This window comes from Gambusia affinis, linkage group LG09 (genome assembly GCF_019740435.1).
Source record: "Gambusia affinis linkage group LG09, SWU_Gaff_1.0, whole genome shotgun sequence".
NCBI classification, from domain to species: domain Eukaryota; kingdom Metazoa; phylum Chordata; class Actinopteri; order Cyprinodontiformes; family Poeciliidae; genus Gambusia; species Gambusia affinis.
The window spans coordinates 12,357,911-12,384,935 of record NC_057876.1 but is presented as its reverse complement, the minus strand read 5'-3'; the positions used below and the strand labels follow the sequence as shown (position 1 = coordinate 12,384,935).

Genomic DNA, 27,025 nt, shown 5'->3' with positions numbered 1-27,025 from the left:
GGCAGATTTCAATGGAAAGGGAGCTTTATTCAGCAGAGCATTAATTAAACACTGTATTTGCTATAATATGCCGTATAAGCCCAAGTTGACTGTACAGTCCCGTTTTGTCCTGCTTTATTCTATTTTACTATGATTTAATGTAATAGACCAACACAAAGTACTACAGAATGTAAGTGGAAGGTAAATGCTACATGGTTTTCAACATGTTTTATTAATTATTTGAAAAGTGTTACATATATTTGAATTTGACCCCTTTACCCAAAAACCTTCAAATAAAATCCAGTGTAATCCTAATAGGTGGCCTTGTGTTGCCTAGTTGCTAAAAATGTGCTATATAAATAAAATTACCTTTACTTTTACCTTTGAAATAGAGCCGATGTGTGTGCAAGTTAATCAGAGTACATGTAAAAGCAGCTACTATGATGCACAGCGTGATGGAGGTTCACCTTCCAGCAGCACAGAGATTTTACAGCAGGAGCTACAATGGATTAAGGTCAGACAAAGATCTTGTTGAGAATCTGTGGCATAACTTTGAGATTTACAGAGTTTAAACACTATGAAAGAAGTTCACCACCAAGTTCAGCACACAAGGTACTTGATCTGAATGATGAAATATTAATTCACATTCAAGCATTCTCTTCTTAACCTGAACCATCATGTTGTTATTGTATTGTTGAGAAGGCTGGTGAACATAATGGAGCAAATGATTGCATTGCAGCTCGCACTGAGAAGCAATTTCACTATATAGGAAATTAATTTCTGGAAGACGAGGCTGCCCTTTGTTTGAAATCCAAGACAGTGTTGTTATCTGGGGATGTTGCTCAGTGAACTGTGATTTCTGAGCTTGTTGTTGATGAAACTGCTCAGCACTAATGGCAACCATATCTTTAAGTCAACAGAAAGGCCACAGACAGAAGCATTGACATTGACAAGGCATGGCCAAAAGCTTGAAAAAAAAATCTTATTAGTGGGTCATTTGGAGTGTAATGTTTATATTTCTGGGTGAAAAAGGCTTTCTTCATCAAACCAAATGCCTCTGCTGTACCAGTGCAGCATGTTCACATAAATGGCAGCTATGGATTGTGGCAGCCGAACAGGACAGTCGAGACAAATGAATGGAGACAGCTATGGAAAAATTCTTTTAGTAGATTGCCAAAATCTAGAGGCGCATTCTTTTTCAATATATTTTGGGAGATAAACTCCAAATATAAACTTCTCCTGGGAGAGAAGCACATGTTGCATTTGCACGTAGAGTAGCCATCTCTCTCATTTGTATGCATGCTGACAACCAGATCATGCTGCTGCAGGAGAAGCACTGCACCTTATTTTTACTGGCACTTTAAATTTTTCCTTTTGAGGTTTCAAGAGGCTAATCTGCAAACCGAGTTGAAAATAGTAAAATATATTTATTTTCTTGTTTTTTCCACACAAAAAAAATTAATTCCTGATGCAATAATTTTGATATTTTTTTAAAAAAAATACCATTTGACACACAAATTTGGGTAGATAAATAAAGTTGGTGCAGGCATGCCTCAGAATGAACAGCTCCATTTGCAAATACTGTGGGAGCTGAACCTGTACACTCCACGTTTTTCATTTGAATTAGCAGAAAATGTTGAAAACCCTGCATGATGTTCCTTCTACTTCACAATTATGCACACATGATCACATAAATTGAGGCACATAAATCATTTCAATCATCTAATGCCTGCCTAATTGATCATGTGGCCACATCCATATTCTACATGTGAGATTTGTTGTTTTTATTTTTTTCACGTGGGAAATACTAAAAATATGATCAATGTCCTGTCATATTGCTACCATAGCACAGACATTAAACAAGCCTCTATAGGATCTGCAGCAGACCTGTTCGTGTCCTCGTAGAGAGAGGTGATGAAGATTGGTTCAGGGAACAGTGCCAGGTGAGCTGTTTATCACAGCTGTGGGCATTGTTAAAATTTCCTGTTCTGTTTTGTGAACTAACGTGTTTAGATAATTGTGAAGGCTTTGATGCCAGCCGTGCCACATTATGCAGGGAGCAATTTACTCTCTACTTTCATCTGTATTATATTATGAGCCTGTGTTCCAGCAAAATTTGGAAACTTGAAATCTAAATCTACTAGTTTTTTATTTATATATTTATCATATTTGTTCGCTGTGTTGCACAGTTCGAAATTACCTGCATACATGAATGCAGTATTTATGGATTTTTAGAAGTTATTTATCTCATTTTACTCTGCGCTTTACTGTTGCAGAGATTTGATCTGAGCTAATTTCATTCATCCGTTAAAATTCTAAAGTTAATTCGTTTGGCAGATCGTTAATTATTTGCTCAGAGTTGGATATTTCCATTGTGCACTGTTAAAGTCAGGGAAACATTGTGGTTTTAGTATGAATCTGACATAATTTTGCTGTGAGACTATGGGTTGACCCTGCAGGGAACTCTGAGGGTTTTGTTTACTCAGTCATGAGGCAGATGGATACATCAATAAACTCATCCATACGGGGATATTTACAACCAGCAACAGGTAATGGTTACATGGGGAGAATGTGAGAAAGTCCTTTGGACAGATGAGATAAAACCAGACACCTGTGGAAGGAACAGTTTCACTGAAAGGTACAGAAACTATTTGCTTGTGGTGATTGTGATTATGAACCACAATTCAAAAACAATGTCTGATTTTCAATGTCTGATAAAGAAAAACTGAGACATGGGGGACAAATTTTTTTCCAATAAGGTAAAAACTTTTCCAACTGCACACCTAGCTGTACTTTATATCCGGTTCATTCAATTAAGCACCAGTGTAAAGAAAATGAAATTAGAAACTTTGAATTTGAATGGCAGCTTCAAACATAAAGCTGTCAGTTGAGAAGTTATAACCTGAATCCTAACCCTCGACTCTCTATGGGTGATTAGCATTTGATGGGAATGCCATTACTGCTTTATGGTGGGCTCTCATTGCATCTTTTGGGTCATAAACTACGAGCAAATATTTTTCATTTTTATGAAAGTTTATTATGTTTTTGTTTCTTCAAATCACACTAATCTCCTTAAGGAGTTCAGATTCACCATAACAATATGAGTCAATGTAATTATCATTATGCTTCCTGTGTACCATGAAGTTTCCCTGGGAAGCTCTGCTATGAATCATAAAGCATTTCTCTTGCTCGCTTTTTAAACAAGATTATAATGTTGTACACAAAAGTGGAAGAAATGTGTGATAAATGGCACGCTGCATGTTCCCCCAACAAAGTTTTCCTTCCTGGCTGCTGCAGCGTTGGTCTAATGGGTCAATGGTGCCGTTTCTAAGCACAGATTGTTTACACAGGCAGCAGGACTTTAATGCTCTCAATAATCACTCCTTATGTCCATTCTGTGTCTTCACTGACCTTACAATATTGGAGTAAATGTGGAGAGCACAGAGAAAAGCAGGTTTCAGGCTGCACTTTGTCTTGATTTCATACATGTGTTGTTGTTGTTGCTTAATGGATAAAACCTGTAAATCTCAGAGACAGCCAGCTGTAATTGACAAGATGTATTCATATGGTCTCTTTATTTGTTTGGTTGTTAGTGGCATTTATAATTGTGTGACTCCAATTTTAGATCTGTTGTTTGTGTCCAAGTCTGGTTTTAAAGTGATCACTGAAGCAAATTTGATACATTTAAGCTAACGTTAGCTTTTTGGTGCTACAATATTTACTGCGTTTTCTTTGGTTCCGAGCTAGTGACTGGATGGGATCGTGCTTAAAGCAAATATGCGTCTGTGATTGCAGCTGGATGTTAGACACTACTAATGCTTTTCCAAGATGTTGCCCTCTAATTTGGAGAGGAATGGAGGTTGAGGCTCGATATTACCCCCACATTTCCTCATCTGCCTTCTTCAGTGCATCATGTCAGAAACCCGAATCAAAAGGCTGTTCTGATTTCTACATCTGTGTGAACAGGTGGCATGCTTCAAGCACAACAACTGGAACCAAATTCTGTAGTCCAGTTAGGGTATCTGCACAAACAAATGTTGGGAGTTATAAATGTTGATCCAGATAACCGCAGACCAACTAGATGGTGAGACGGAGCCACAACCTTCTTGGCAGACCCGGTCTACTTTCACATGGGAAGCTGGCCGCTGCAGTTTGGTTGTGTCTCACAAAGAAGACAGGAAGAGACAAATAAGAACAGAAGCTCAGTACATACCAGACTGACCGTGTACTTGTTTGGATTACCCTCCGGACAAGTCGTCAGATGGCCTTGGGTCATGGAACACAGCTGGAGATATAAAAATAAATAAGAAAAAAAACAAAAAAGAAACGATTGCAACTAAGCTTGTGTGAATCTTTCTGCAGGTGATTTTTTTAAATTAGTTCTGCAGATATTTGGTTTCATTCTGCATGTGTTTTTGTGAAATGCTACTGAGTGACTTTGTTGTTAAAGTAAACATGTTTGTTGGCAAGGGGTCAATACAGGCTTGAGCAGGAGTAAATTTATTCCCTCCTTCATCAAAAACTGTGGATTCTTTCCAGATAAAAACTAAAAAATTCAGAATTTAACATATTCTTGATTTAAGAATAGCTTAACTTTATTATAGTCATCTTCTGTTATTTTAAACTGCTTTAGTTTGTGCTTTCCTTCATGGTTTGGGCAGATACAGATTCTAATTAATCTTCAGCATCAGTCATGATATGCTCTTGTCCAGTTTCATGTCCTGAACAGATGCTTAACAAGCGTAAGAATTTCCGTACTTTAGGGCCGGATGCTATTTCAGGATCGTTTGCTCCTGGGGGAACCAAAGCTCACTTCCCTCGAGGTTTTATTTTTTCACCAGCAACCGCATAAATTTAAAATGTACTATAAATAATTAGTAAAATATATTTATTTGACTAAAGAACAGTACAATAAGCCATTCCAAATCCATGAAAGATGACAATTATGATTGTAAAATGCATTTTAAAACTCGCTGAGCGATAAGAGCCTCTTCTGAAGGATCAAGGCCAAAGATTTCAATGATTGCAATCAACCAGGCAAATATTTATCAAACTTCACAGAGACGAGCTATGGAGGTAAACATTGTAAACAACATGGTGCAGCACAGCAGATGCAATTGTTCTGCTAATTTCAGTTGCTGCAAGCTGCTGGGGGCTGGGAATAATTACAACTCCCTCACAGGGACACAGCAATTTACAGCTACTATCACTGTTTTTGGCTTGGAAAGAGAAAAGTGAATGAGCATGTGTGTGCAAAGGTATAATCTATATATTTGAAAGTATATATATACACTTAAGCAATGCTGTCTGTCCCTATAAAAGTTGGTCTCATTGCGATTGTAATAAAAAATGAGGACACTCCATAAAATGTCTATGGAGGCTAACTCCATCGCTTTCTCTCTTTAACATCCCACTCTTCCTTTACATCCCACTGCTTCTTTTTAATGTGTTGCCCCACAGGAATTAGTTTTAGACTCCCTTCTTTCCTCTCTATGTCTGCTACTCCATGGCTCTAATTTCAAGAAACGTGGCGTTTCTTTCCAGAATTATTCAGACAACTCCCAGAGGTATCTCAGTAAAGTCACTGTTTAAATGCATTGACCGCATATAGCCTTTGATTACTTTAAACCTATTAAACTGTAAGAAGAAAAAAACAAAAACAAAAGGCTTTAGGTCTTGGTGGCACGTCTGAGACCTCCACCAGGTGTTTGTTCCATGTTTGAGCCATCATCACTGATCTGAGAGTTAAAATGGATGTAGATCTTAAACTTTGAAGCCAGATTAGAGCTGATGTTAAATCCTGCTTTTAAGATTTGAGACAGCTTTCTGAACCAAGATGGGTCATTGTAACACACTTTATTTTGGGATTAGTTATTCATCCATTAAGTGTCTACAGGTGGTACAAATTGCTTTTTTTAACTGGCAAAATAAATCTGGGGCCATTGCCACCATTTTAACATCAGTCCTCTGTATACTATACGATCCTTTATTTGGTCTTCTCTGGATCATTGACATGGTGATGCATCCAGTTCTGCTTCATCACCAGGTCCTTTACAGATAATGTCCCATTTTCTTCCAGCACCCTCTGATAAAGAGCAAAATTCATTGTGGATCCTATGATGATGAGATGGTCATGCTGTGCTGCCTTCCTTTATGTCCTCGTGAGCACCACAAATTCCCCTCTAAGTTTAGCAGATAGCATGAGGTTCGTCTCCTGGAAGGCTGGGTTTGGTCCACGTCAAACACATCCTCTCTTTGTTTTCCAAGTAAATCATTTGTTTGTGTCTATAGAAAATCATCCCTGAAATCCTGGTCTTTGTATTCTCTTTGGCAAACTTTAGTCTGCAGTTTTTCTTTAATGGCAAGTGTTTCCTCTTTGTCCACCTACCATTGAAGTTAAACTTGCGGAGTCTTTTTTATTCTAGAGACATGCACTTTTATACCAACAACAGCAAAAACCTGCTGCCGGTCCCACGATGACACTTTTGAGTTTTAAAGAGCATTTTGCAGACTGCTTGGACAAATGGGCACGTTGGCTGTTGTTTCCATACCAAACTACCTGAGACCTCCTTCAGAATTTTATTTTTGATACTTTATGCCATTTTTATTGCATCGCTTGAATTTTTCAGTAAAACTGATCATTTACAGCATATCCACATTTTTAAAATATCAGAAAAATAAACTGTTGGACATCTATAACAGATGCTTTTGATTTTAAGTGTGAAGGCGGTTGATAAATTTCCACATATTATATTTCCTCTCAAAAGCACAACGTGGTATATATATATTTTTTTCCCCCTTTAGAGGAAAGCATTTCTCTATAAATGGAAATATCCAAGAGTGAATTGTTCTTTTGGATCAGAACTAGTGGCTCTTATTCTTTGGTACAACATTCATGTAATTCCAGGGCTAAGTTGCTGTTAGTGGGTTCTGCTTTTTCACTGACTGCTTAGATAAAGGGAAAGAACAGGTGATACCAATTAAATGTAATGCAACTATCAGAGCACTGACAGTCTGACAGTATAAGACCCCTGAAAGTGAAGCACTTATTTACATTTCTGCTACGACTTGTCAAAGTTTGTTTCATTCCTAATTTTGTCTTTTGGGCCATGAACCACTTTTGGAATGCGAGTAAAAGAGGTTGTGGAATAAAACGGCCACATTTGTCTGGCTGTAATTCAGAGTGGCAGATTTTAGAAACTGAAATTAATAATAAAGGGCATAGCAGACTGCGAAAAAGTCCTAACACAGAGGGGTAATAAAAATGAAACAGGTGTATGGGGCAATACAAGCATTAGAATAGGAATAGCAAACAGAAGAGACCAACAACATGTTACAAAGATGCAAAAACCTGATTTTTTATTAAAATACTGATAGAAACCTGAATTTGTAATCAATTTTCTGTCTGTCCAGACAAGAACAATTACTTTTTTGTTTGTGACCTGTGATCTGAATGTGAGAGAACTGGGTTTAAAACTTGACTCATCTACAAGTCAGGAGTCTTGCTGTTTTGTTTTTGTTTGTTCGTTTTATACCTGAGAAATTGTTAGTTTTAATTTAGCTGGTATTGGGGATTTGCTTTTCCTAATATACATTTATTTTTGTCAATAATTCCTATATTTGTAGCAAATCTGTATCTCTTTTATCTTTTCCCTTTTGGTGTAATTAATGAAAGCAAATATGTACAGGAGAACAGATACCAAGAATAAGATAAACATAGTCACAAAGAAAATCCAGGTTAATAAGTCTATTGTTTATAAGTCCAACTGTGTTTCGGGATAGGATTTGTTGTGTTAGTTTTCCCAAAGCTGAGCTTGACTGCAGTTTATATAACAAAGATCAAATTGGGATGCATGTAATTAAATCTGAATGTTTCTAAATAACTGGATGGGTCTGATTATGTATTTGTGGATCAAATTAGATGTGTTCGTCTTGGAGATGACATTATTATATAATTGCACACCTGCACTCATATATGCATTCGATCTATTCATTTCTCAAATCTTTATAATAAATTTAGTTTCTAGTTATACCAGTTCATTCTGCCAAACTTTAGTGTTCCTTGACATTAGATGTTACTCATTCAGTATCACGCAGAGCACTGATCCGTTACTTGAACAGTAATTGAACGCCACCTTTTGACTCCAATTAGCAAATAAAGCTTTGAAAGCAACACATGCAAAAATAGAGAGCAGGCAAATATTTTACAGAAGAATAAATTGTGTGAAAACAATATGGAAGCGTCTGAAAGGTTATATATTTCTTTAGGTACAAATCAAGCACATTGCATTTGCTTTTTCTGCCTTCGACACAATTCTGGGGAGTTTCTATTTTCATTTCCTTTTGTTTGTGTTTTGGTTATTTTCTTCTTGATTTATTTTGTTTAGGTCTTGCCATTTTCAGTTCATTTAAGTGTTCATTGTTATTAAAAGTATGGTCCCATGTTAGTTTAGTCCTTTGTGTTTATTTTCTTATTCTTGTGTTCTGTTCTATGTGAATATTGGTTTCTATTCCTTGATATGTGTTAGTCTTTACCTTTTAGTTTTAGTTCTTTTTGTGTCCTAGTTTACCTCCCTTTGTGTTTTTTAGTCTCCCTCCCTCAGTGTCATTGCTTTCCTCCTGTCTCAGCTGTTTAACATCTCTGACTAGATTATCTGGTTCTCTTGTCATTTTCCACTCCTGCATATTTTTTAACCTCCTAGTTTTTCATTGTTTATTACTGGATTCTTCCTTTCTGTCCGTGCTTCAAGTCCTGCTCTGCTTGTGCTGTTAGTTTTTTGTTTTTATTATTAAATCGTGACCACGGTCATCTCGAGCTCTTGTCTGCATTTTGGTCCAGCTTTAAAGCCAGAAAACATGGCAGTGGAAAAAGCCTAAAGGAATTAATATGCTTTCACTCATTTTAATATGGGAGTTTTCAAAGGGCAGAAGACTTTTGAAAACATTAATCTCTATTGTTCACTAACTTAACACAATTTCAGGTATTTAAAAAAAAAAAAAAAACTAAAACCATATTCAGCAATAAAAAATTATGTTTACATCTTAATTTATCAGCAGAATGGAGCAATTTGGGGAACCAACTCAGGCAGCAAATTGATCAGCTTATTTTAGTCTTAGGAAAGAAATTGAGGAAATAATTGTCCAGCAGCTGGCTTGACTGAAGCTGTTAATTACCACTTGTATCCGTTGGTATTTATTTGCCAACAGGTACTGCGTGTACATGCTGTGGCCCAATTCAACATCTTTCCTTGACGCCTCCTCACTCATCCTGCACGCACATGCAGTGGATGCACTCAAACTCAAATAAATAAAGCATACATACACAAACCCATGTCATTATGTATGTTTAGTGTCTGTCCCAACATAACTGCAACCATGTGTTTGCAACACGGAAAATCTGCTTTTTGTTGTAAACAGTTATACACAGCTATTGGCTCACAAAAATCCAGCCTGATTACGCTGATGTTCACAAACACTCTTCATGCAGTCGGTCTGAGTGTGAAAGTCTTTACAAAGAAGATGTTCAAAAGTATCAGTGTGCAAATGAGAAAATCTGGTAGTGATATACCTCCAAAGGTGGCTCTACAAAACATCAACTCAGAGGGGTTACACACAAACACATTACATATCTTTCAGATCTTTTTTTTTTTTTTTTTGCAAGATACAGAAAATTATTCACCATTTTACCTCTGCTCCACAACAATGAACTACTTTGTGTTGGTCCATTACCTAAAATCCCTATAAAATACAACTTTGAGGTTGTCAAATGACAAGATGTGAAAACGTCAAAGGGTGTAAATACTTTTCAGGGCCAGTTAGTTGTTCACAGTGGTCAGTCAGCAGCATTGTGGTCTTTAGATTTGAGTTAGAAAATCTATTTATGCTTAACATTTCTGAAAAGATAGCAAAAACACATAACACCAACAAATGATGCAGTTTGTGTTGTCAAAAGAACATTTTGTAATTTGTTCAAAAAGATTGTCCAAAAGTAGAGCGGTCATAAGTCTCCATTTGTATTTTAGAGTTCGAAAACTGAGAAGTTTCCGATAAAGTTCATGAACTACACTTTATCTCCAGGCACTTCACAAAAATCACTAATTCAGTTCAATCATACATTCCAACTAATCTTAGTTATCAACAAGTACATATGTTTTCTACATCAAGTTCAGTTCATTATTCAGATTACTTTTATAATTTTTCTAAGCTAACCTTAGAAAAAAGGTTAAGTCATTGACTTGCAACTTTCAATCCTCCTGGACGAGCACATAGCAACAGTGGACAATCGCTTGCATTGTGTTATTAATTTACCTCTATCCCTCATACTGAGCATGCATGTCGCGACAGTGGAGAGAAATTTTTTTTCTTTAACAGGAAAGCCTGGCAGACATCAGCTACAATCGACTGAGGGTTTGAGGAGACAAAGCAAATACACAGAAAAGAAACAGAAACTGATGAACCAGTGCTTTCTATATTAAAGAAAAGTAAAAATTTAACAGCAGGAGAGAAAAAATGTTTAGTTGGTGGAAGCATGTCCAGACCAGGTGTAAGGAGCAAAAAAAAAAAAAAGAACAGATAAAGTTGACAGTTAAAATAACAGAAACAATGCAAGTTGGAGAGTAGTAGAACCAGAAAGTAACAAAGGGAGGAAGTGGGTCAGTTTGTCCTCCTGCTGTGCAAGTGTATAGCAGCATAACAATAGAGACAGTTCAGGATAACCTAACCCGTAGCGTGAGGCTAGTACCAGAAACAGCGCTGTGAGTGATGAATGATAGTAAACAAAAGTGGTTTTGATATCACTGTTTGATTACTGGTGATGTAGAGCACCTGAAAGTAGTTTTCCCTCAAACTTGGATACTTCTCTGCGCATATCATTTAGAATTTAGCAAACAGCTATCCGATCATCCATCTTCCTCTCCGTGTCTAAACGTCTCCAGACCAATTTTTCAATCATTAGTAGAAAGCCCTTGCTTCTCCTTGCTTCCTCATGGTGTAGAACAATTCTCAGGATGAAAATATCTCCCTCTTCGCAGAACTTTGGCCATGGCCAGCGTCAAGAGAGCTATCTGTTAGGCCTTATTTTGGGACTTATTTACAAACTTCCATGTGAAGTTTATTTAGACTCATGTTCTTTTTCCCCTTTTGGCAAGTCCTCCTGGAAGACTCAGATGATTACAATGCCTCAAACAAACTTTTGTGGTGCTTAAGTTTATGTGAAGTGTTCGCATGTTCCTGTACATATTATATAATCAAACCAAAACCAAGAGATTGATATTTTCCATCTCTTAGAGAAGTTTGTGATGTCCTTTGGTTGTAAATTCATGTTAACCTTTTCCACACTGAGCTTTCAAGATGCACTTCATTCTTAGGTTTTGGAAAGGGCTTTGGGAGCATGGATTTATGTCTGCAAAAACATGCAATCTTATTAATATACCTTCTAAATGACAAAACTGTCCAGCAATAAAAGCATTTCTCTTCTGAGACTTCATGGGATGAGACCATTATGCAGGCACACAGCCTCTTCAGATTTATTCCTAGACAAAAAAAAAAAAAAAGGAAAAGAAAATCTCAAGAAGGCCAACTACTGATCAGTCTCTCACACATCCCTGTTGTTATCAGTTTTTGAATTTTTCAGAAACAATCATTCTAAAGCAGGCTAAGATTGAAAGTGTGCAAAAAATAAAGTAAAAAATATCACAGTAAAGCATTTCAAACCTTCAAACCTACGATCAATCATACACTTCAGTGTAGTATTTGGGATTTTTTGTGATTAAACAATACAAAGTGGCAGATATTTTTGAAGTGGAAAAATAAAGGATGTTTCTGTGTGGAATTTATATTCAAGGCCCTAAGTAACACTTTGTTTTGCAAAACACTTTTTTTTGGAAAAAGTATCAAGATTATATATGCACCACATTGTTATATATAAATACCTGCAATGATTAGCCCACATAAAGCATTTAATTTTTTGAGAGCAGCTTGGAAATTTACACAAATCTTTACATAAAAACTAAAGTCAGAAACAAATTGTCTGCCCTTTATAAGAAAAAAAAATAAAATAAAAAAGGCAAACAAGTAATGAAGGCCTTCTAATGCCAGACATGACGATGTTGATTGACTGGTTCATGTACGCACCTCAGATTAAATGACTAATGTAATAAAATTTGACGCAGCTCTAGCCGACACTGTAGAGCTCCAAGATGTTAGTTCATGTTTTTGAGGATGTGATGGAAAATTGTACAAAGGTAATGACCTTTGATTCAAGCACATACCATGCAAACCACAGCTGTGCTAGTCCGGGGTATATTTAAGTCTTGCAAACCCAGCAGGGGATCACATTTTTAAGAAAGAACATGAGTTTTCTACACTGACAGCTTGTGTGTCTTTACTGGACGGCTGCTGCGACTCCACAGAGTCGAAGGCTGAGGTCAGGTCATCAACGATGTCCTGCTGATTTCAAAGTACCATTTTAGTTTCACATGCTGAGTTTAGCAAAACAAATGTAAAGACAAAGTTTCTTCCCATACAGAAATTCACTGTCCACACTCCTTATCTTGACTTTCGTTTTTGCATTTCAGAGGGTCTTCTTTTAGATTTTAATTATGATTTTTATCATGATGTGCTTATCACTTAGATTGGGGATTGTTTGAGTTTCAGCAGATCCAAGTACATTTTGATGAGATCAGAAAAGTGTATGATGAGCACAGTGCAACTTGACCTGAAGGAAAGCAACATGTTTATCTTTTGCAAAGGAAATCGATTTTATCAGACAACTATTGGGCAATTTCTCATTTGTTTTAACCTTTTTGCCTCGAGCAAAATAACTTCTTTTCACATTTATTTGTTCAAGTGGGTTTTATACCAATCCTCAGGCAAAGGGATGTATTTAGAACAACTTTAATAAGATCTTCTGAGAAAATGGGATCATTCTGCTCATTGAATAGCCATCAAACGACACAGAAACTCAATAGCCTTTTGTCTACAAATGAGTGGATACTCTGTGTGTCTGGGATGGTTTGGTCACAAAAATTAGGTTGCCTCTTTGCTTTGTAAAAGAAACAAAATACAACAAAATACAAAAATGATTACTGATGATTGATTATGTTATCATTACACTTGTCATTGGGTGACAAAGTGGACCCTTTATTCTCAAAGTTGATGTGTTAGGAGCTGGAAAAACAGGGAACTGTGATAATTTGTCAAGGATCAAACTATAGATGGCTAGGTTGGAACATCTACTAAATTGAAGCCTTTTTATGTTATTTCTGCTTTGCCTTGGGTTTACAAAAAGATTCAAGGAAGAAAACAAGGATGAAATGATGGTAAAGTGACAACAGGTTCAGAAAAGCACACTTTACACGGGGAGCAAAGGCTGGCCCTTGTGTTGTAATCCACATAAGTCATGTCTGAACTGGACAAAAAGCAGTGGAAGAAAATGGTACCAGGAAGCATGATATAAGAACACCGAGTCCTGCCATCTATTTTGGTATTACTTGACAAGGAGCTTTGTCAAACTTTATGCCTGCTGTGCCTTGAATGCATCCTCCCACCTTATTCTGCTAACTACCGTCACTTGTACCTCCCTCTCTTTATTTTTGCTGTTCTTCTCAAAGTCTTGCCAGATTGTCTCTTACCTTTCTGTCACAGTGTTCCAGTTACATTTTCTGAGACATTGGAGATTCACCATTTTTACGCTGGTCCTAATCCGTCTGTATTTACTCAATGGAAAAGTCTGCCAAAATTTACTGGTTTCGTCTCAGTGTATTTACCATCCAAGTTAAGTAAACTTTTTAAACCTTTCCGTTATGTGAATTCTAGGAAATTTACTGAAGCATTACAAACTAAGGATTTTTTTCAGACTATGTTCAATCTTTCCCTGAAAGATCAATCTCCGTCATGCTGACATAGTTGTGATCTGTCTGACCATGATATTGTATCCTGTCATGAACTAAGCTGTTTTTGAAGAAACTTTTGAGGAGAACAACATCAAGTTTAAGGTCTTTCTTTGGCCTTTAAATTTCCCAGATCTCAAGCTAATCAAACATCTGGGACTTGGATCAGTTCTCATCCAAACCTTGCAGCTTACAGAACTTAAAGGATCTGCTGTCAATAATGGTGCCAGATACCACAGCACAACTTCAGGAGTCTGGCGCTAGTGAAGCCCAGGCCTCAATGGCTCTTTGTTGTGTTGCCACTAAAAGGAAGACCGGTACGACATGAGAAGGTCAAAAATCATTTGCTTCATTAGTTTGTCGATATATTGACGGCACACTAAAAACTGCAGGAGAATAACATAGGAAAAGAAGGATGTGACATCACATCCATGCCTTATCCCTAGAGGATGTAGTACCTGACCACAGCAATCTCCAACTATGGGAACCAGTAAGAATCAAATTGATGTGAAGCATGGAAAATTGGACTGCCCCAAGAAAGAACTAACGGTAACATGTCACTGCACCAAAAGCCAGATCCAGTTAGGGATCATAACAGCCCAGATGATGAGGCACATGGCTCAATTTGTGAGTAGAAGTTGAGACTTTATTGTAACACCAGAGGAGCGAAGCACCAATCTACCAGGCTCAGGATCAACTTTATATGGGTCCAATAGTGAGTCAGTTCTGGCTTCAACATGAATGGCATTGCCTGTTGCAGTCCCACCTCGGATCTAAGACACTTCTCATATCAGCTCTGAACAACTGTATTCCTCATGTTACTCACATTCTGACCTTAGTTTTAGGTGTTTTTGAAGATGTAGCGGGAATTTTGCAAAGAATATTATTTCCTTGGTTACATTCATCACTGCAACTTGTAAAAACGTTTGTGCAGACTCCACACCGCCATTTCTCTTGCCAGCTGTCTGTCGCAAGACCAAAACCAGCAGGCACAAACATGTGCCTGTGTGCACACAAATTGGTTACATTATCAGGATTATAATGAATGCTAAAAGTACCTTGGGATTCCAATAACTGTGGTAAAGGCTACAGGAAAATCAAGACCATGTGACCACTGAGCTCACCGTTTAGTTCCACTATAGTCGGAAAATTTGATAAATTCTTATTGGTTGGTTCACTTGTGGAGCTCAACAGCCTTAACAGCAGACAAAATACTTCATTCGTGTTGTAATCAAAATCAGTGATACTCCAAACTGGATGAATGTTGACGAAAAGTAAACAAATGCCACATGGACAAAAATGATCATAAAGTATGTGCTCAAACTTTTGTTTGTAGTTTAAGCATCTAAACAACAGGAATAGGAGACATGGATAGTTGTTATATGACTAATGTGATTTTGGTGAATATGTAGTATATACTCTTATTAAATTTCATGGAAACAAGTTTTAATCTGCAGTGTAGTTGCTCCCAAAACCCTGTTTCACATCTGGTACTGGGTTCAGCCCTCTTCGCCTATTTAGACTTCACCAATTTGTGCATAAGAGTTACTTAACAGAGGAAAAGAAATGTGCACAAAATGTTTTGAACAAAGAGATTTTAAAGATCTCTACTTTTCCTTCACCTCCTGGCCCTCAGCAGGTTCCATTCTCTTGTAGAGCAAAACATTTTTGTGATGGCGTGACATTTCTTCCAATATTTCACTGTTATGTGTCATTATGGTTAAAATATTTGCTGCAAACACGACTGCCTGCCTACAGCAGAAACCCGAAGGCTCATATCAAGCTACAATTTCAGTGAGTTTAAGCTTTCTCCTGTCGGTATGAACTGACGTCTTATTGGAAAGTCACTTACTGAAAAACACTGAGTTCTTTAAAAGAGGCGCTCCAATGCAACATATACTCCCAGGACAGCTCATCACTCTTACTCATGTTTATGCTGTTGATTTTCCAACCAGAGATTTTATTCCACAAGATCTCACCAATGGATTCAGGTAAAGATCTAGCCAGATACCAGTTTCAAACCATCTGCTTTGCAAACAAAAAAATGGTTTTTATTTTGAGCTCCACTTTAATTAGCAGCTGTAAAGAGCAGAAAATATACAACATATACAAAGAGAAAGTAAATTTGTAATTAGGAATTACTAACTAAATTACAAATAACGTCAATTGCCAAAGTTTCACTATCATCCCTTAAGATTGAACTGCTAAGAAAATAATGAGACTTGTGAGTTTTGTTTTTCTTTTTTTCAATGAAACCCGATAAGCTTAGGCCAAATACCAGCAAAATTAATAGTTTTAGAGAAGACAGAAAAATGAGAATTTCAAGCAGTTGGCTGTACATCTAATATATCTCAATCAGTGAATAACTTTTCTAAAATTGAACGACTACGGACCGCCAAGAAAAATTAAAAGTCAAAACATTGAAATCTGTGAAAGAAAGCACGACTTGTTATCCCCATTTTTTTTTTTTTTTTTTTCAAAATAGTCCGTCAGGTTTCATTTGTTTGTAAAGCATCAATTAGCTTCGTCTTTGGAGAGTTTTCTGATAAGTAAAAAAATCTTGTATGCATATTATGCATACAAGATATGCATATTTGCATATTATATTGCATAGGGTGCCTGAACTTTGAATTTCTTGATCAATGAATTTACACCTGAAACTGTGAATCTGGTTCACATTGCTAGAGGTGACTGAATGTGGTGGTGAGTTTAGGGAAACATTTCTTTGTTTCTCAAAGCAACATGTATATTTGCATACAAAGAGGATAAAATCCGAGTCTGATTTATCTGTCTGTAAGATTCCTGTGGTGGTAACATTGCATGCGTTTGGTGTTTGGCAGATCTGAAGCTGTCCAGGTGGGATTGGATCACGCTTCATGTTGGGGACGACCTCCGACTTCTCACAGCAAGACAGGCATTTTCAGTGGTGACGAAATAAATTGAACTCAAAGTCCCAAATGACAATAGTGATGTATAAAATATCGACAGAATGCCACACTGATTTTAGACGTTGTTTGAAGGTCAATGAATACTTTTTAACCAGCTAACAAAAAGTATTTCATCCAAAGAAAACGTGACATCCAGTCCAGTGTAATTTGATATACAGAAGTTAAAAGAAGCAGGAAAATAAACAATATTCTAAGTAAGTAAAGTAAAAAAAAGAAATTTTTATAAAACATAGAGGCACATCTCAGTAAATTGGAACATGAGGTCAAATTCATTTGTCAGATTAAAAAAAGACCTTTTGGAAATAAACTTTTAGGTTTGTATTGAAATATGTTTTCCATCACTACCAAATTTCCACCTGAAAAATGTTGTGTTTTCATCATGTTAACATAATATTTTAATTTCACATATTGTTTTTTATTAGTTGTAAGGAGGAAATCATGTTAATTGAAAGAAATAAAGGCTTCAGAACGTCTGTCTGTGTATTCAATCTATACAATGCGTTTAACTCGGTGAACTGAATTACTGCAGTAAATTTACTTTTAAATAATATTCAAATTTATTAACATTCACCAGTATATTTTTTTCTAAATTGAAAAGGAACAATCATAATTTATGAGACACCAGAGAAAGATATGAACAATATATGTAAAAATGAAAGGAAGAGAAAGACAAATAAATTATATAAAACAAAATTCATTTGCACTTGGGATGAAATCTACACTAGTGGTTAAAAACTAACTAAAGAAAATGTATTAAATTAAAGGCTTTAAGATCAAATTAAAATGGATCAAAATTTAATTATACCAAACAAAGTTATAAATGTTTACGTAAAACTCAGGCTAACTTCAGCATCCCAAATAAGATCTGATTTTTCTGATCTCAGGTTCAGAAAATCTGAGAAACAATTCTGGGATTTCCATACAAAGACAACAAATAGTTTCTAATAAATGTAACATTCCCAGTTTTGCTCATTGATTGTCTTTTTCTAAACAATCAGACCGTTTGAAAGCTCAGATAAACCTGAGAACAGAATACGTTTCTCACAGCAAAGGCTTTGATTTGTCGTAACATTGACTCCCATCACATCAGCTAAAGCTTTGCAATCAAAAGAGGACGAACAAAGCAGAACTAAACACTATAATTGATCTGATCTGTTCTTCTTCTCATGTCAATACTAGTTTGTCAGCTGACTTTGTTCCACAAACCTCTTCTGACAGACATCTGTGCTACACTCAGGCAATCTTTCAGTGACAGCCTGAATACTCTTTAATCACAACTTATCTCAAAGTGGTAATCTTTCTTAAGACATAATGCAACACGTGCACACATTGACTTTTAAAACAGAGGGATTTTTCAGAAAGGACATTTTGCTTTTTTACACTCGGGTGGAACAGGAGGCATTCGAGTAAATGGCAGGTATTTGGAAGCAGCGTTGATGCGCAGCTCAGTGCAATGCAATGGTTTAATTCCTGATGAACCTTATCCAGTCGGTAAACGTCTATGTAGTAAAGGTGAAATGGCACGGTTCTTTACTGGAAACTGTACAGAGAAATGGAACAGCCTGTTCATAAAACAGCCTTAAGCCCAGCAATCACTTGAGACCACTATATGTAATCCACCCAAGTAATAAAGCATGCAAAATTCAGTTTCCCAAATTTCCACCGTGGTTGACTGTCGAGGATCAAAGAGCTCATCATCCTTATGAACTGTAGGAGAACCTTTTGAAGACATAACAAGTCTCACCATTGCTCATAAAATCTCAGAGGCAATCATCTAATAGCGCGGGGCTCAGCTCACTGCCAAAGTGTCCACTCAGCAGCCCTCTGTGTGTGCAGCCTTGGCTCCTGCCAAAGCATATCCAGCTTTAGGCATCATCAGCCAAGAATCCCCTCTGATGAACGTACCTTCTGCAACAGCAGCACCGTGCATTAGTCTTCAACACGCTCCCCTCTGCCCTCATCCTGTTTTATGTCTTTGTCAAACAATGTTCGCTCACACCCAGATTTTGCAACTGTAAGCATTCCTGATTAAATCATCCAGTGGCATTTCAGTCAGGTCTTAATCGAAATTACGTAATTGATAATTAAGGTGCTGCGAAAAAGTTTTTACCCTTTACAGATATTTTTTTTTTTGTTGTATTTTTGTCCTATATAAATGTTTCGGATTATCAAACACATTTAATAATCTAATTCACGTGTTTAATAATTTAATTCTATTTTCAACTAATATTTATTTTTATCAAGGGGGGAAAAAAATTTAACCACAGTCCTTGTGACAATGTGGGCAGATGTGATAACGTATCAACAGAAGAGCAAAGAACGGTGGAAGTGAATGCCTCAGAGACATTGAGCTAAAGTGAAAGATTGATGGTATAGATGGCAACCAGATACACATGTTGCTAGATACTTCTTCTTATAACACAGCAATTATCAATCTGTGTTCAAAAGACTTTGGTCGTCTTTGCAAAGTTATTAAGAAGCAGAGTGAGATCAAGGCAGGGTGAGAATCCTGCCTTGTACTGTGGGCTCCAGGTCAATTCACTCCGTCACCAACTTGTTTTTTAGCTAGTTGTTGCCATTCGGTCCCAACCTATTCTGTTTGTCTAGCCAGAAGAAAAGCATTTCTACTCACATTCTTAACCATTATGAGTTTTTTGCTATTGATTATCAAGTGTAGTGGTGAATTGTGGAGATAAACAATAATGAAACTGCCCCAAAAAGGATTTGAAATGTATCATATTGTGACCCCGGAAGGCCTGGGATTATACTCTGGTACTGCTGTAACCAGAAAAGCAGAAGACAATGGATGAATGGACGGATAGTTCCAGAACAAATTTATGTGATATCTGAATACATAGCTCAATTTGTGATTCGTGTCTAATGAACTGCAGAACTTGATTTTATTCATTTGGATCCCTGTAGATGATAGGCATTATCATAAAAATAATTTTTAAAAAAATTGGCATGCAGATCTTCAGTTATGTGATGACAGTGCACTGTCTGACAGGAAGACAAAATCCTAATTCAGGAAGATTTGAAGGATGTGAAAGCACTCCTTTCCTTGGAAACTGGACTAGGACACTATTAGGTAATAAAATGGATTCTGCTTGCACATAAATTCTAAAATTACACGGCTAAAGAGTCTGGGATGTAGATGTGTCGTGCATTCTTAGTAAAGCTTATTAAATTATTTTGCAGCTGGTCATGGATGCCTACAAAATTTCCACTATGTCTGCAGGTATCCATTTCCAGCTGAAAGGATTTGTGGCGCTTCATTTGTAAAAGTCAAATCAGCAGTTTGATTTGTAGTGAGAGGAAGGAAATGGACATCTCTGCCGTTTTTCAGCTCCCTTAAGCCTCAAGTCTCCTCCATTATTTAGTCTGGATATACTGGAGCTTGTCCCCGTGAACAGGTTCGTCATTTTTGTTTTTAGAAAAATACAAGAAATAAATCAGAGTTTTTAAAATGACAGACTTGTTATTTTTCCCCCTATTTTCCTTCCCCTCCTTCATATTTATATTCAGTAAAGTCCAGAGGAACAGTTTAACCCCGTTTCCCATATGAAGAGGCAATTGATAGAGACAGATGAGAGAACATTTTGGCCAAAATATTTCACGTTATCTGAAAAAGAAACATTCGGCAGCAAGCCCAGACGTCTGTTTCCAGAGAAACTGAGGAATTAGAGATCCTGCTGGCCTCAGTGCAGCTGCTGTGTTGTTGGTCCTTTGAAATGTACTACAGGTGGTTTCGCCCGTCACTTCTCTGAGCTTAGGTGTGAATCTTTTGCCTTTTTGAAGATAACCAGATGGGAACTTCCTTGTTTTTCCTTGGGAGGGAAATTTGGAGAAAGAGTATCATACTGGAAGTATGATACATGTGGAAAGCTTTATGCAGGAGATGGAAAGTACCAGCTGTTGGACTCAAATAATGATCTGACAGACTGAGGCAGCAAAACTCTAAACTTTATACTATTTGCTGTTTTTTTTAATCCATCAACGTCAGTTCTTCTTTTCTCACAAGATTTAGCACTGTCCTTTGAATTAGCTGTAAACTACAGCAAATAATTGTATTTTAGTTGTGAACCGAGTTCCCCATTGTGATTATTCAAAGTCACCTTTCAAAAACGTCTCTACTTGGCTAAGGACACCTAAGCTCGACCTCAACCATCCATCTGTTAAGTATTCAGACACAACAGTAACGCTGACTGGAGGGAAAGTGCTAATGATGCACTTTGGCTTTGGTTCTCTCTGCTTTTCCCATTTTGTTGCCACTCTGCTCTCTGTAAAATATGTAATTTCAAACTGATGAATGGCATCCGGAAAAGGAAGATTAATGAATACCTCTTTTTGTTGTACAATTTCTTACAGGTATCTCTGTTCAAACAGAAATACTAAACTGACAGGAACATAAGTTTGAGTTTCACAACTAAAACAATCAAAATGTGCGACCTAGATTTACTGCTACAATCTAGTCCTTACTAAAATAATAGTATACATTAAGAACATGAATTATATTTTAATTTGAAGTCCTACAAAAGTTTTGGAAGGTAAATCATTCTTGTGCCTACTTAAAGCTACTCCCAAAAAGAGATATTAGAACTATATTGTAATATTGTTTAATGTCCCATCACTTAAAAAGATACAGCTCCACTAACACAAAAACAACCAGACAATACAACTAATTAATTTCTAAAAAAATAAAAAAAAAACAATGAAATAGCTAAACTTGCACCACCTCTCAGACAAAAGAAACATTGACTTCATTATTTCAAATTTTAGTAATGAATAAGCCATTTAAAGCAATTTAACAATCACAGAACAGTACGGTAAATGTACAAAGCAAAATGAATAATTGTAGTTGTGCGTCCAGTACACACCAATGTGAGAAGTTGTCAGTTTACATATGTTGAATGTTTTTGGACTACTGGGGAACGAACCAGATAAAAAGTAAACACAGAAATCCCCAATCAAGAGTTTAATCAGTAACTCTTAGGCAGCTTTTGATTTGGGTAACTGGGCTTCCAGTCCAAGTCAGCAGGTCATATGGGTGCCATCAGCCAAACATAAATAAATAAATATAAGCTGTAAGATGTGCAAAGTGTTTCCTTTGGCTTAAAAAGGATTGGGTAAAAATGCACATTTGTTTTGGTGCACAGTTAAATGGGTATTTTTTGTGCTTAAGGAGTATATACAGTTTTAAAAAGTTTTGTTCTGTTAGTCAAAGCACATAAAAAATAAATATTTTGCTATGTTTTCCATGCTTTAGGACCACCTGAGTTTCAGACAAGTTTGAAAAACTCTTTATACAGACAGGTCATAGATGAACGTTAAACAAGGTTTTGGTGAAGCAGGGGAGTTGATTTGTGTTTGGCTGTGTGTGGGGAGCCGAAGGAGGAGCTTGCCCAGAGCACCATTCATGCAAGAAACATCGCTGTGCAAGAGAACAGTGGTAATTACCCGATCCACTGGGCAGATAACATTTTAAATCGATACGCAACGTTAAGCTCATAGGTGAAAGCTGCTCTCCCACATAAAGAGGCGCGTTTTATTTTTTTGTCCTTCATGTTTTTACAGGCTCTTGCTGTTTTTAAGTCTCGGCAGCAGTTGTTCTTCATTAGTGTTGCTTGCAGCTGTACGCTCACCATGTTTCAATTTACCAATTACAACACCCGTCTTTTGTTTGTCATCACTTCTGATTGTATACATTGTGAGAGGTTTTCATCAGAGCTCATCTTAGTTTGTGTTGTGTTTTTTCTTTGCCAATTCAAACTTTCACTAAACTTTGTTTGTGGTATTTACGGATTACGTTATAACACTCCGTGCCTTTGTTTTTTCCAAGTTAGTTTTTTTTTTTTTCATGTCTTGCCAACATGCAGGGGTTCTCTTCCCACACCAAACACAACTCATCATTGCACATGTGATTCAGACATGTTGCTGTTGCAGGTATTTCTTTTAAGCCAAATCTATTAAACACATTTCTGAGTTTCTGTCCGTAACGCAACGTAAAGTGGGTCCCTGAAAATCCATAGTCAGCGTAGGGGTTGACTACACTACCCAATACCAGCCCACTCAACAAGTGGGCTGGTATCTATATAGATTACATGTGGGTTTCACTTTCATTTATCTGCCAAATTCAAGGCTAAAAACATCCACAGTGAGTGCGAGAGACATGTTGCTCTATGTTACATAAGCACTAGACAAATTGTACAGGCCTCCTGAGCTGCAACATAAACCGGAGACTGTGTGTATGCGTGCGTGGTTGCGTTTTGGTGTTTTTACGTGTGGGCGTGTGTGTGTTACTTTCTCACGTCACGCTGCTCTGCTCCTAAATCAGTCCAGTCTGTTCAATGCGACCAAGTCAGTATTTGTTTACTTTCTGAAAAGCATAATACCAAACATGTGTTTTCAGTGAGTAGAACTGATAACACCAGTCTGCGGTCATGTCCTGCACAGAGGCAATGCCAGATTAAGAAAACCTGTCAAATCCTGATTTTTCAGCGATAAAATCCTACTGTTATTTTAGCAGAGCATTTTTGAAAATCTGACAATTATATTAAAAGTAAACTAGAACATGTCAGACTAAGATGAAACTTCCTTATACAGAACTGATCCTTAAAATATAACTTACAGAATCTTTCCATGGATCAAATTTTAAAAATCAGATTTTTTTAGATTTTGATTAAATGAATGTCAATTAACCGCCCTGCAGACTGAATCATGTTTGGGAAAAGAACTCAAATAGTCCACTGCCTCCTATAATCCTATAATTTCCTCCTGCCAAGAAAAAATAATGAATCCTCCTCAGTTTGAGGCAAATCAGGAACAAAAACAGAAGCAAGCAGAAATGTCTGAAGTTAAATATTCAGCAAGGAATAAAGAAAGTGATTCTAAAAATCTGGATTCCAATCCAAATCTAGATCAAATTGCAAGTTGATTTTTATGTATTAATTTTGTGCAAACGATTTGCCCAAAAGTTTTGTTAAAGATCTACTTAATGTTCCCTAAAGGAGGATAAAAAAAACCTCCTGCTGCTCTTTAGTGGTACCTACCAAAGAGCAGCAATCAGAGTTTTGAAGTGTTCTGTTTTTCTCTGGCCATTACAAGTTGAATTTGAAGCAGTCTGATATTTTGAACCTTCTTTCCCCTTCTCTGTTGACGTTCTTTATTACTGGACCTGGTATTGGACCTCTTCATTGTCATATTACAGGTTTGCATCTGGGTTGAAAATCTCTTTCTTCCAAGTTAGTTTAAAACATGCCACATTTATAAAGTTGACCTCTTTTTGGGGGACCTGCTCTGCTGATGCAACACTGCTAGTTCTTAGTCCATTGTGTTTGAGAAGAACTGATCAAATTCTGTTCACGCATGAATAAGATGAACTACAAAAGCATATTACAGAACAAAATTATCAACAACTCTTATCACAGTAATGAGTACAATTTGGACCCAGGACGGGAACCACAACCCAAAGAAGGTTAAACATTTCTAATTACAAAAAACTGAATTTTGTCGTTTGGCAACAGCAGATAACATTTTAAATCGATACGATGGTGAGATCTGACCTGATGGTCAGATCTCACCATCGGGTAAGGGGACGATGTCCGCAATCCAAAGTTCAGTTGTCAGGTAAACAGTCCAGGTCGGCAACAGGACAGGCAGAGCAAATCCAAAATCTATGGGGAGAATAATCAGGGTTCAGGTAAATGAATCAAGGACTAGGTTCAGAGCCAGAACAGACAAGAGCCAAGCAAAGTGTATGGAGCTAAAGTGGTGACAGTTCACACTGGCATTGAAAAAGAGATTTGGCATTGGAAAATAGAATTGTAAGATGAAACAAAAAATATTGTCATTGAATAAAGAAACAGTGAAGATCCTACAATATTCATTTTACGCTGCATTTTTATTTTATTTTTTTTATGTGAAAACTTTTCAGTGCCACTGGAGACCAGTAACAGAATACCAACACTAATACTAATAACAAAGATTCCTGTAAACCTAATATGCCTTTCATGAGAATAATTCATTGTTGTTTTGCTTCTCCTTGTCCAAATCATGGCTGCTGCACATCATACAATACGCTCCGACATTGATTTCCAACTCAGAATTAGTTTAGTTTTAGAAAGAAACAAATAAAAGAAGTTTTCTGAGTAGATGTTTAAGACCTTTCACCTTATCTAGAAAATAAAATTTTAACCTTTCCATATTACGCTCGAGGAGCCCTGTGTCATAAAGTGGTGGTGAATGGTGGTGAGGTAAACGCAGCAGACCCAGGTAGAAGTGAAAGACGAATATTTAATGAGGAGGATAATCCAAAAACAGTCCAGCAACCAGGCAGAACAGCTGAGCGGGAGTCAGGGCTCAACGCCGGTAGCAACTGGTGAAAAAGAGTGGACAACAGAACAACCGTTTGACCCATAACGACACTAGGACCCGACAAGGAATGAAGAACAGAGGTGGGGTTAAATACACAAAGAGTAATAATGGAAACGAGACACACCTGGGAACAATCCAGAGGAGACAGGACAACACTGAGACTCAGAGACACAGAAACTCAGAATAAACACACAGAAAACTCAAATCGACACAGAAGAAACCCAATCCCGACACCCTGATATAGTTTTCTCCCTATTGTAGCATTTTGCTGGACCCATAGCAGCAGAGGCATTTGTGTTTATTGAAAAAAGAAAATCAGTGCATTAAGACAGGTGCAATGGGCAGAAAAATGCATTTTATCCTTGTCCTAAAATCTTGTCATAGTCATAGGAAAGGATAATTCCTAGTGATTTATGTATGAAGAAGTATGATCATATCTAAGTGGATCTAAGAGGTAGAGTGGAGATCTGATTCCCCTCCAATGAGTTCAAATTAGGGATAAGAGATTACATGCAGTCAGGATTCCTGACATCAAAAAGTGTCTCTCTCATTTAGGCTGACGGTTAATTAGCTCTGTCAGGGTTTTAAATTAATCCTTTGCTGACCTTTAAACAACGATTAGAGTAATTGATTGGCAGAAACAGTGCAGGACTCGTACTGCAGAGTTCTGAACTTGATCTTCAGGAGAGTTAATCCCATCTTCCGTAAGAACGACTGATATTCAGAAATAATCCTTTACCGTCCGACAACAAGCAGCTATCTGTGTCTACCAGAACTTTGACCTTATGTAAAGTGACATAATAAAAATCGTATCTCTTCTTCCTAAAAGCAACACTTTGTACTTTATTTTGTCTTTTTCACAGCACAGACCTTGTTGAGTCTTTTAAATATTCAGAATGTTGAAGATGTCATTTAAAAGCAGTGAAGAGCCATTAATTAGTCTGGTTTTATGCTAATTCAACTTTTATCTGGTACATTATCAGTCTGCAAAGTGCAAGTTATAGAACAGTATATATTTTTTCTCCCTGCAAAATGTATTTTTAACAGTTCTACACACTAAATTGAAAAGTTGTTAGCCAAAGAGACCAAACTTTGAATTAATAGATCATAACTTTTGATATCTTTAGGAAGTTCCTGCTTATGCATGCAGCAAGGACACAAAATCATACATCCATAAACACGGCTCAAATAATCAAATACCGACTTCCAGCAATGAAACACAGATAGATGTTGAGGTCTGATACTGATCAATGAATTCCCTGAAGTGTAACAAGATTCATTAAATATGTTTACCTCTAAAAGCATTTTGAGTGGCTGTTTTTGTAGTGTAATAACAAAACGATTATTTTGCTAATTTAATAAATCAAATTGTTTTTACCAACAATCTATTCCAGTGCTCTGCACCCCAGGGTGAGAACACTAAGATAATGCATCTAACATTAACAAAAGATAAGGAACATAATAATCTAGAATCACTGCGGAAGGACTGAACTAAAGTAAAACAGAAACAAAGTTGACATAATCAAGGAACAGAATAATAATGAAACTAAAAATGAAATAATCGAAACACCAAAGTAACTCTAAACAACCCAGAATCCTGACATCATAATCCGTCATACATCCAGCCAGATACCTTTCTAAAGTATATCAAGAACCAAATGGACTGTGGTAATGAATACAAAAATAGGAAAAACGTCACTGCAATTAAGAAAAGAGGAAAGTTGGCAGGGAGTTGTTAGTGGTGCAGAGTCATCTGTCAATGTGTGCCAACTGATTAAGACAACGTCACACAAAACTCAAGATGAACTTTACACTTCTGAACTACAATAACAGGAA

General features: G+C 36.9%; 1 protein-coding gene across 9 annotated transcripts in view; it reads right to left on the bottom strand.

Annotated features, from left to right (window-relative positions):
• The window catches only part of LOC122837395 (hepatitis A virus cellular receptor 1 homolog), a 72,137-nt gene that overhangs the window by 22,776 nt on the left and 22,336 nt on the right, over positions 1–27,025 (bottom strand). For 7 of the 9 annotated variants that reach the window (XR_006371770.1, XM_044127726.1, XM_044127730.1 and 4 more), the window contains one exon: positions 4,193–4,264. The exons of 1 other annotated variant lie outside the window; for it this stretch is intronic. Coding sequence is in view for 7 of the 8 variants with exons in the window: in XM_044127726.1 (XP_043983661.1) it covers positions 4,193–4,255 (63 nt within the window). In the remaining variant the exon portion in view is untranslated. The remainder of the gene's footprint in view (positions 1–4,192; positions 4,265–27,025) is intronic. One more of the 9 variants, XM_044127727.1, reaches the window with a different exon arrangement.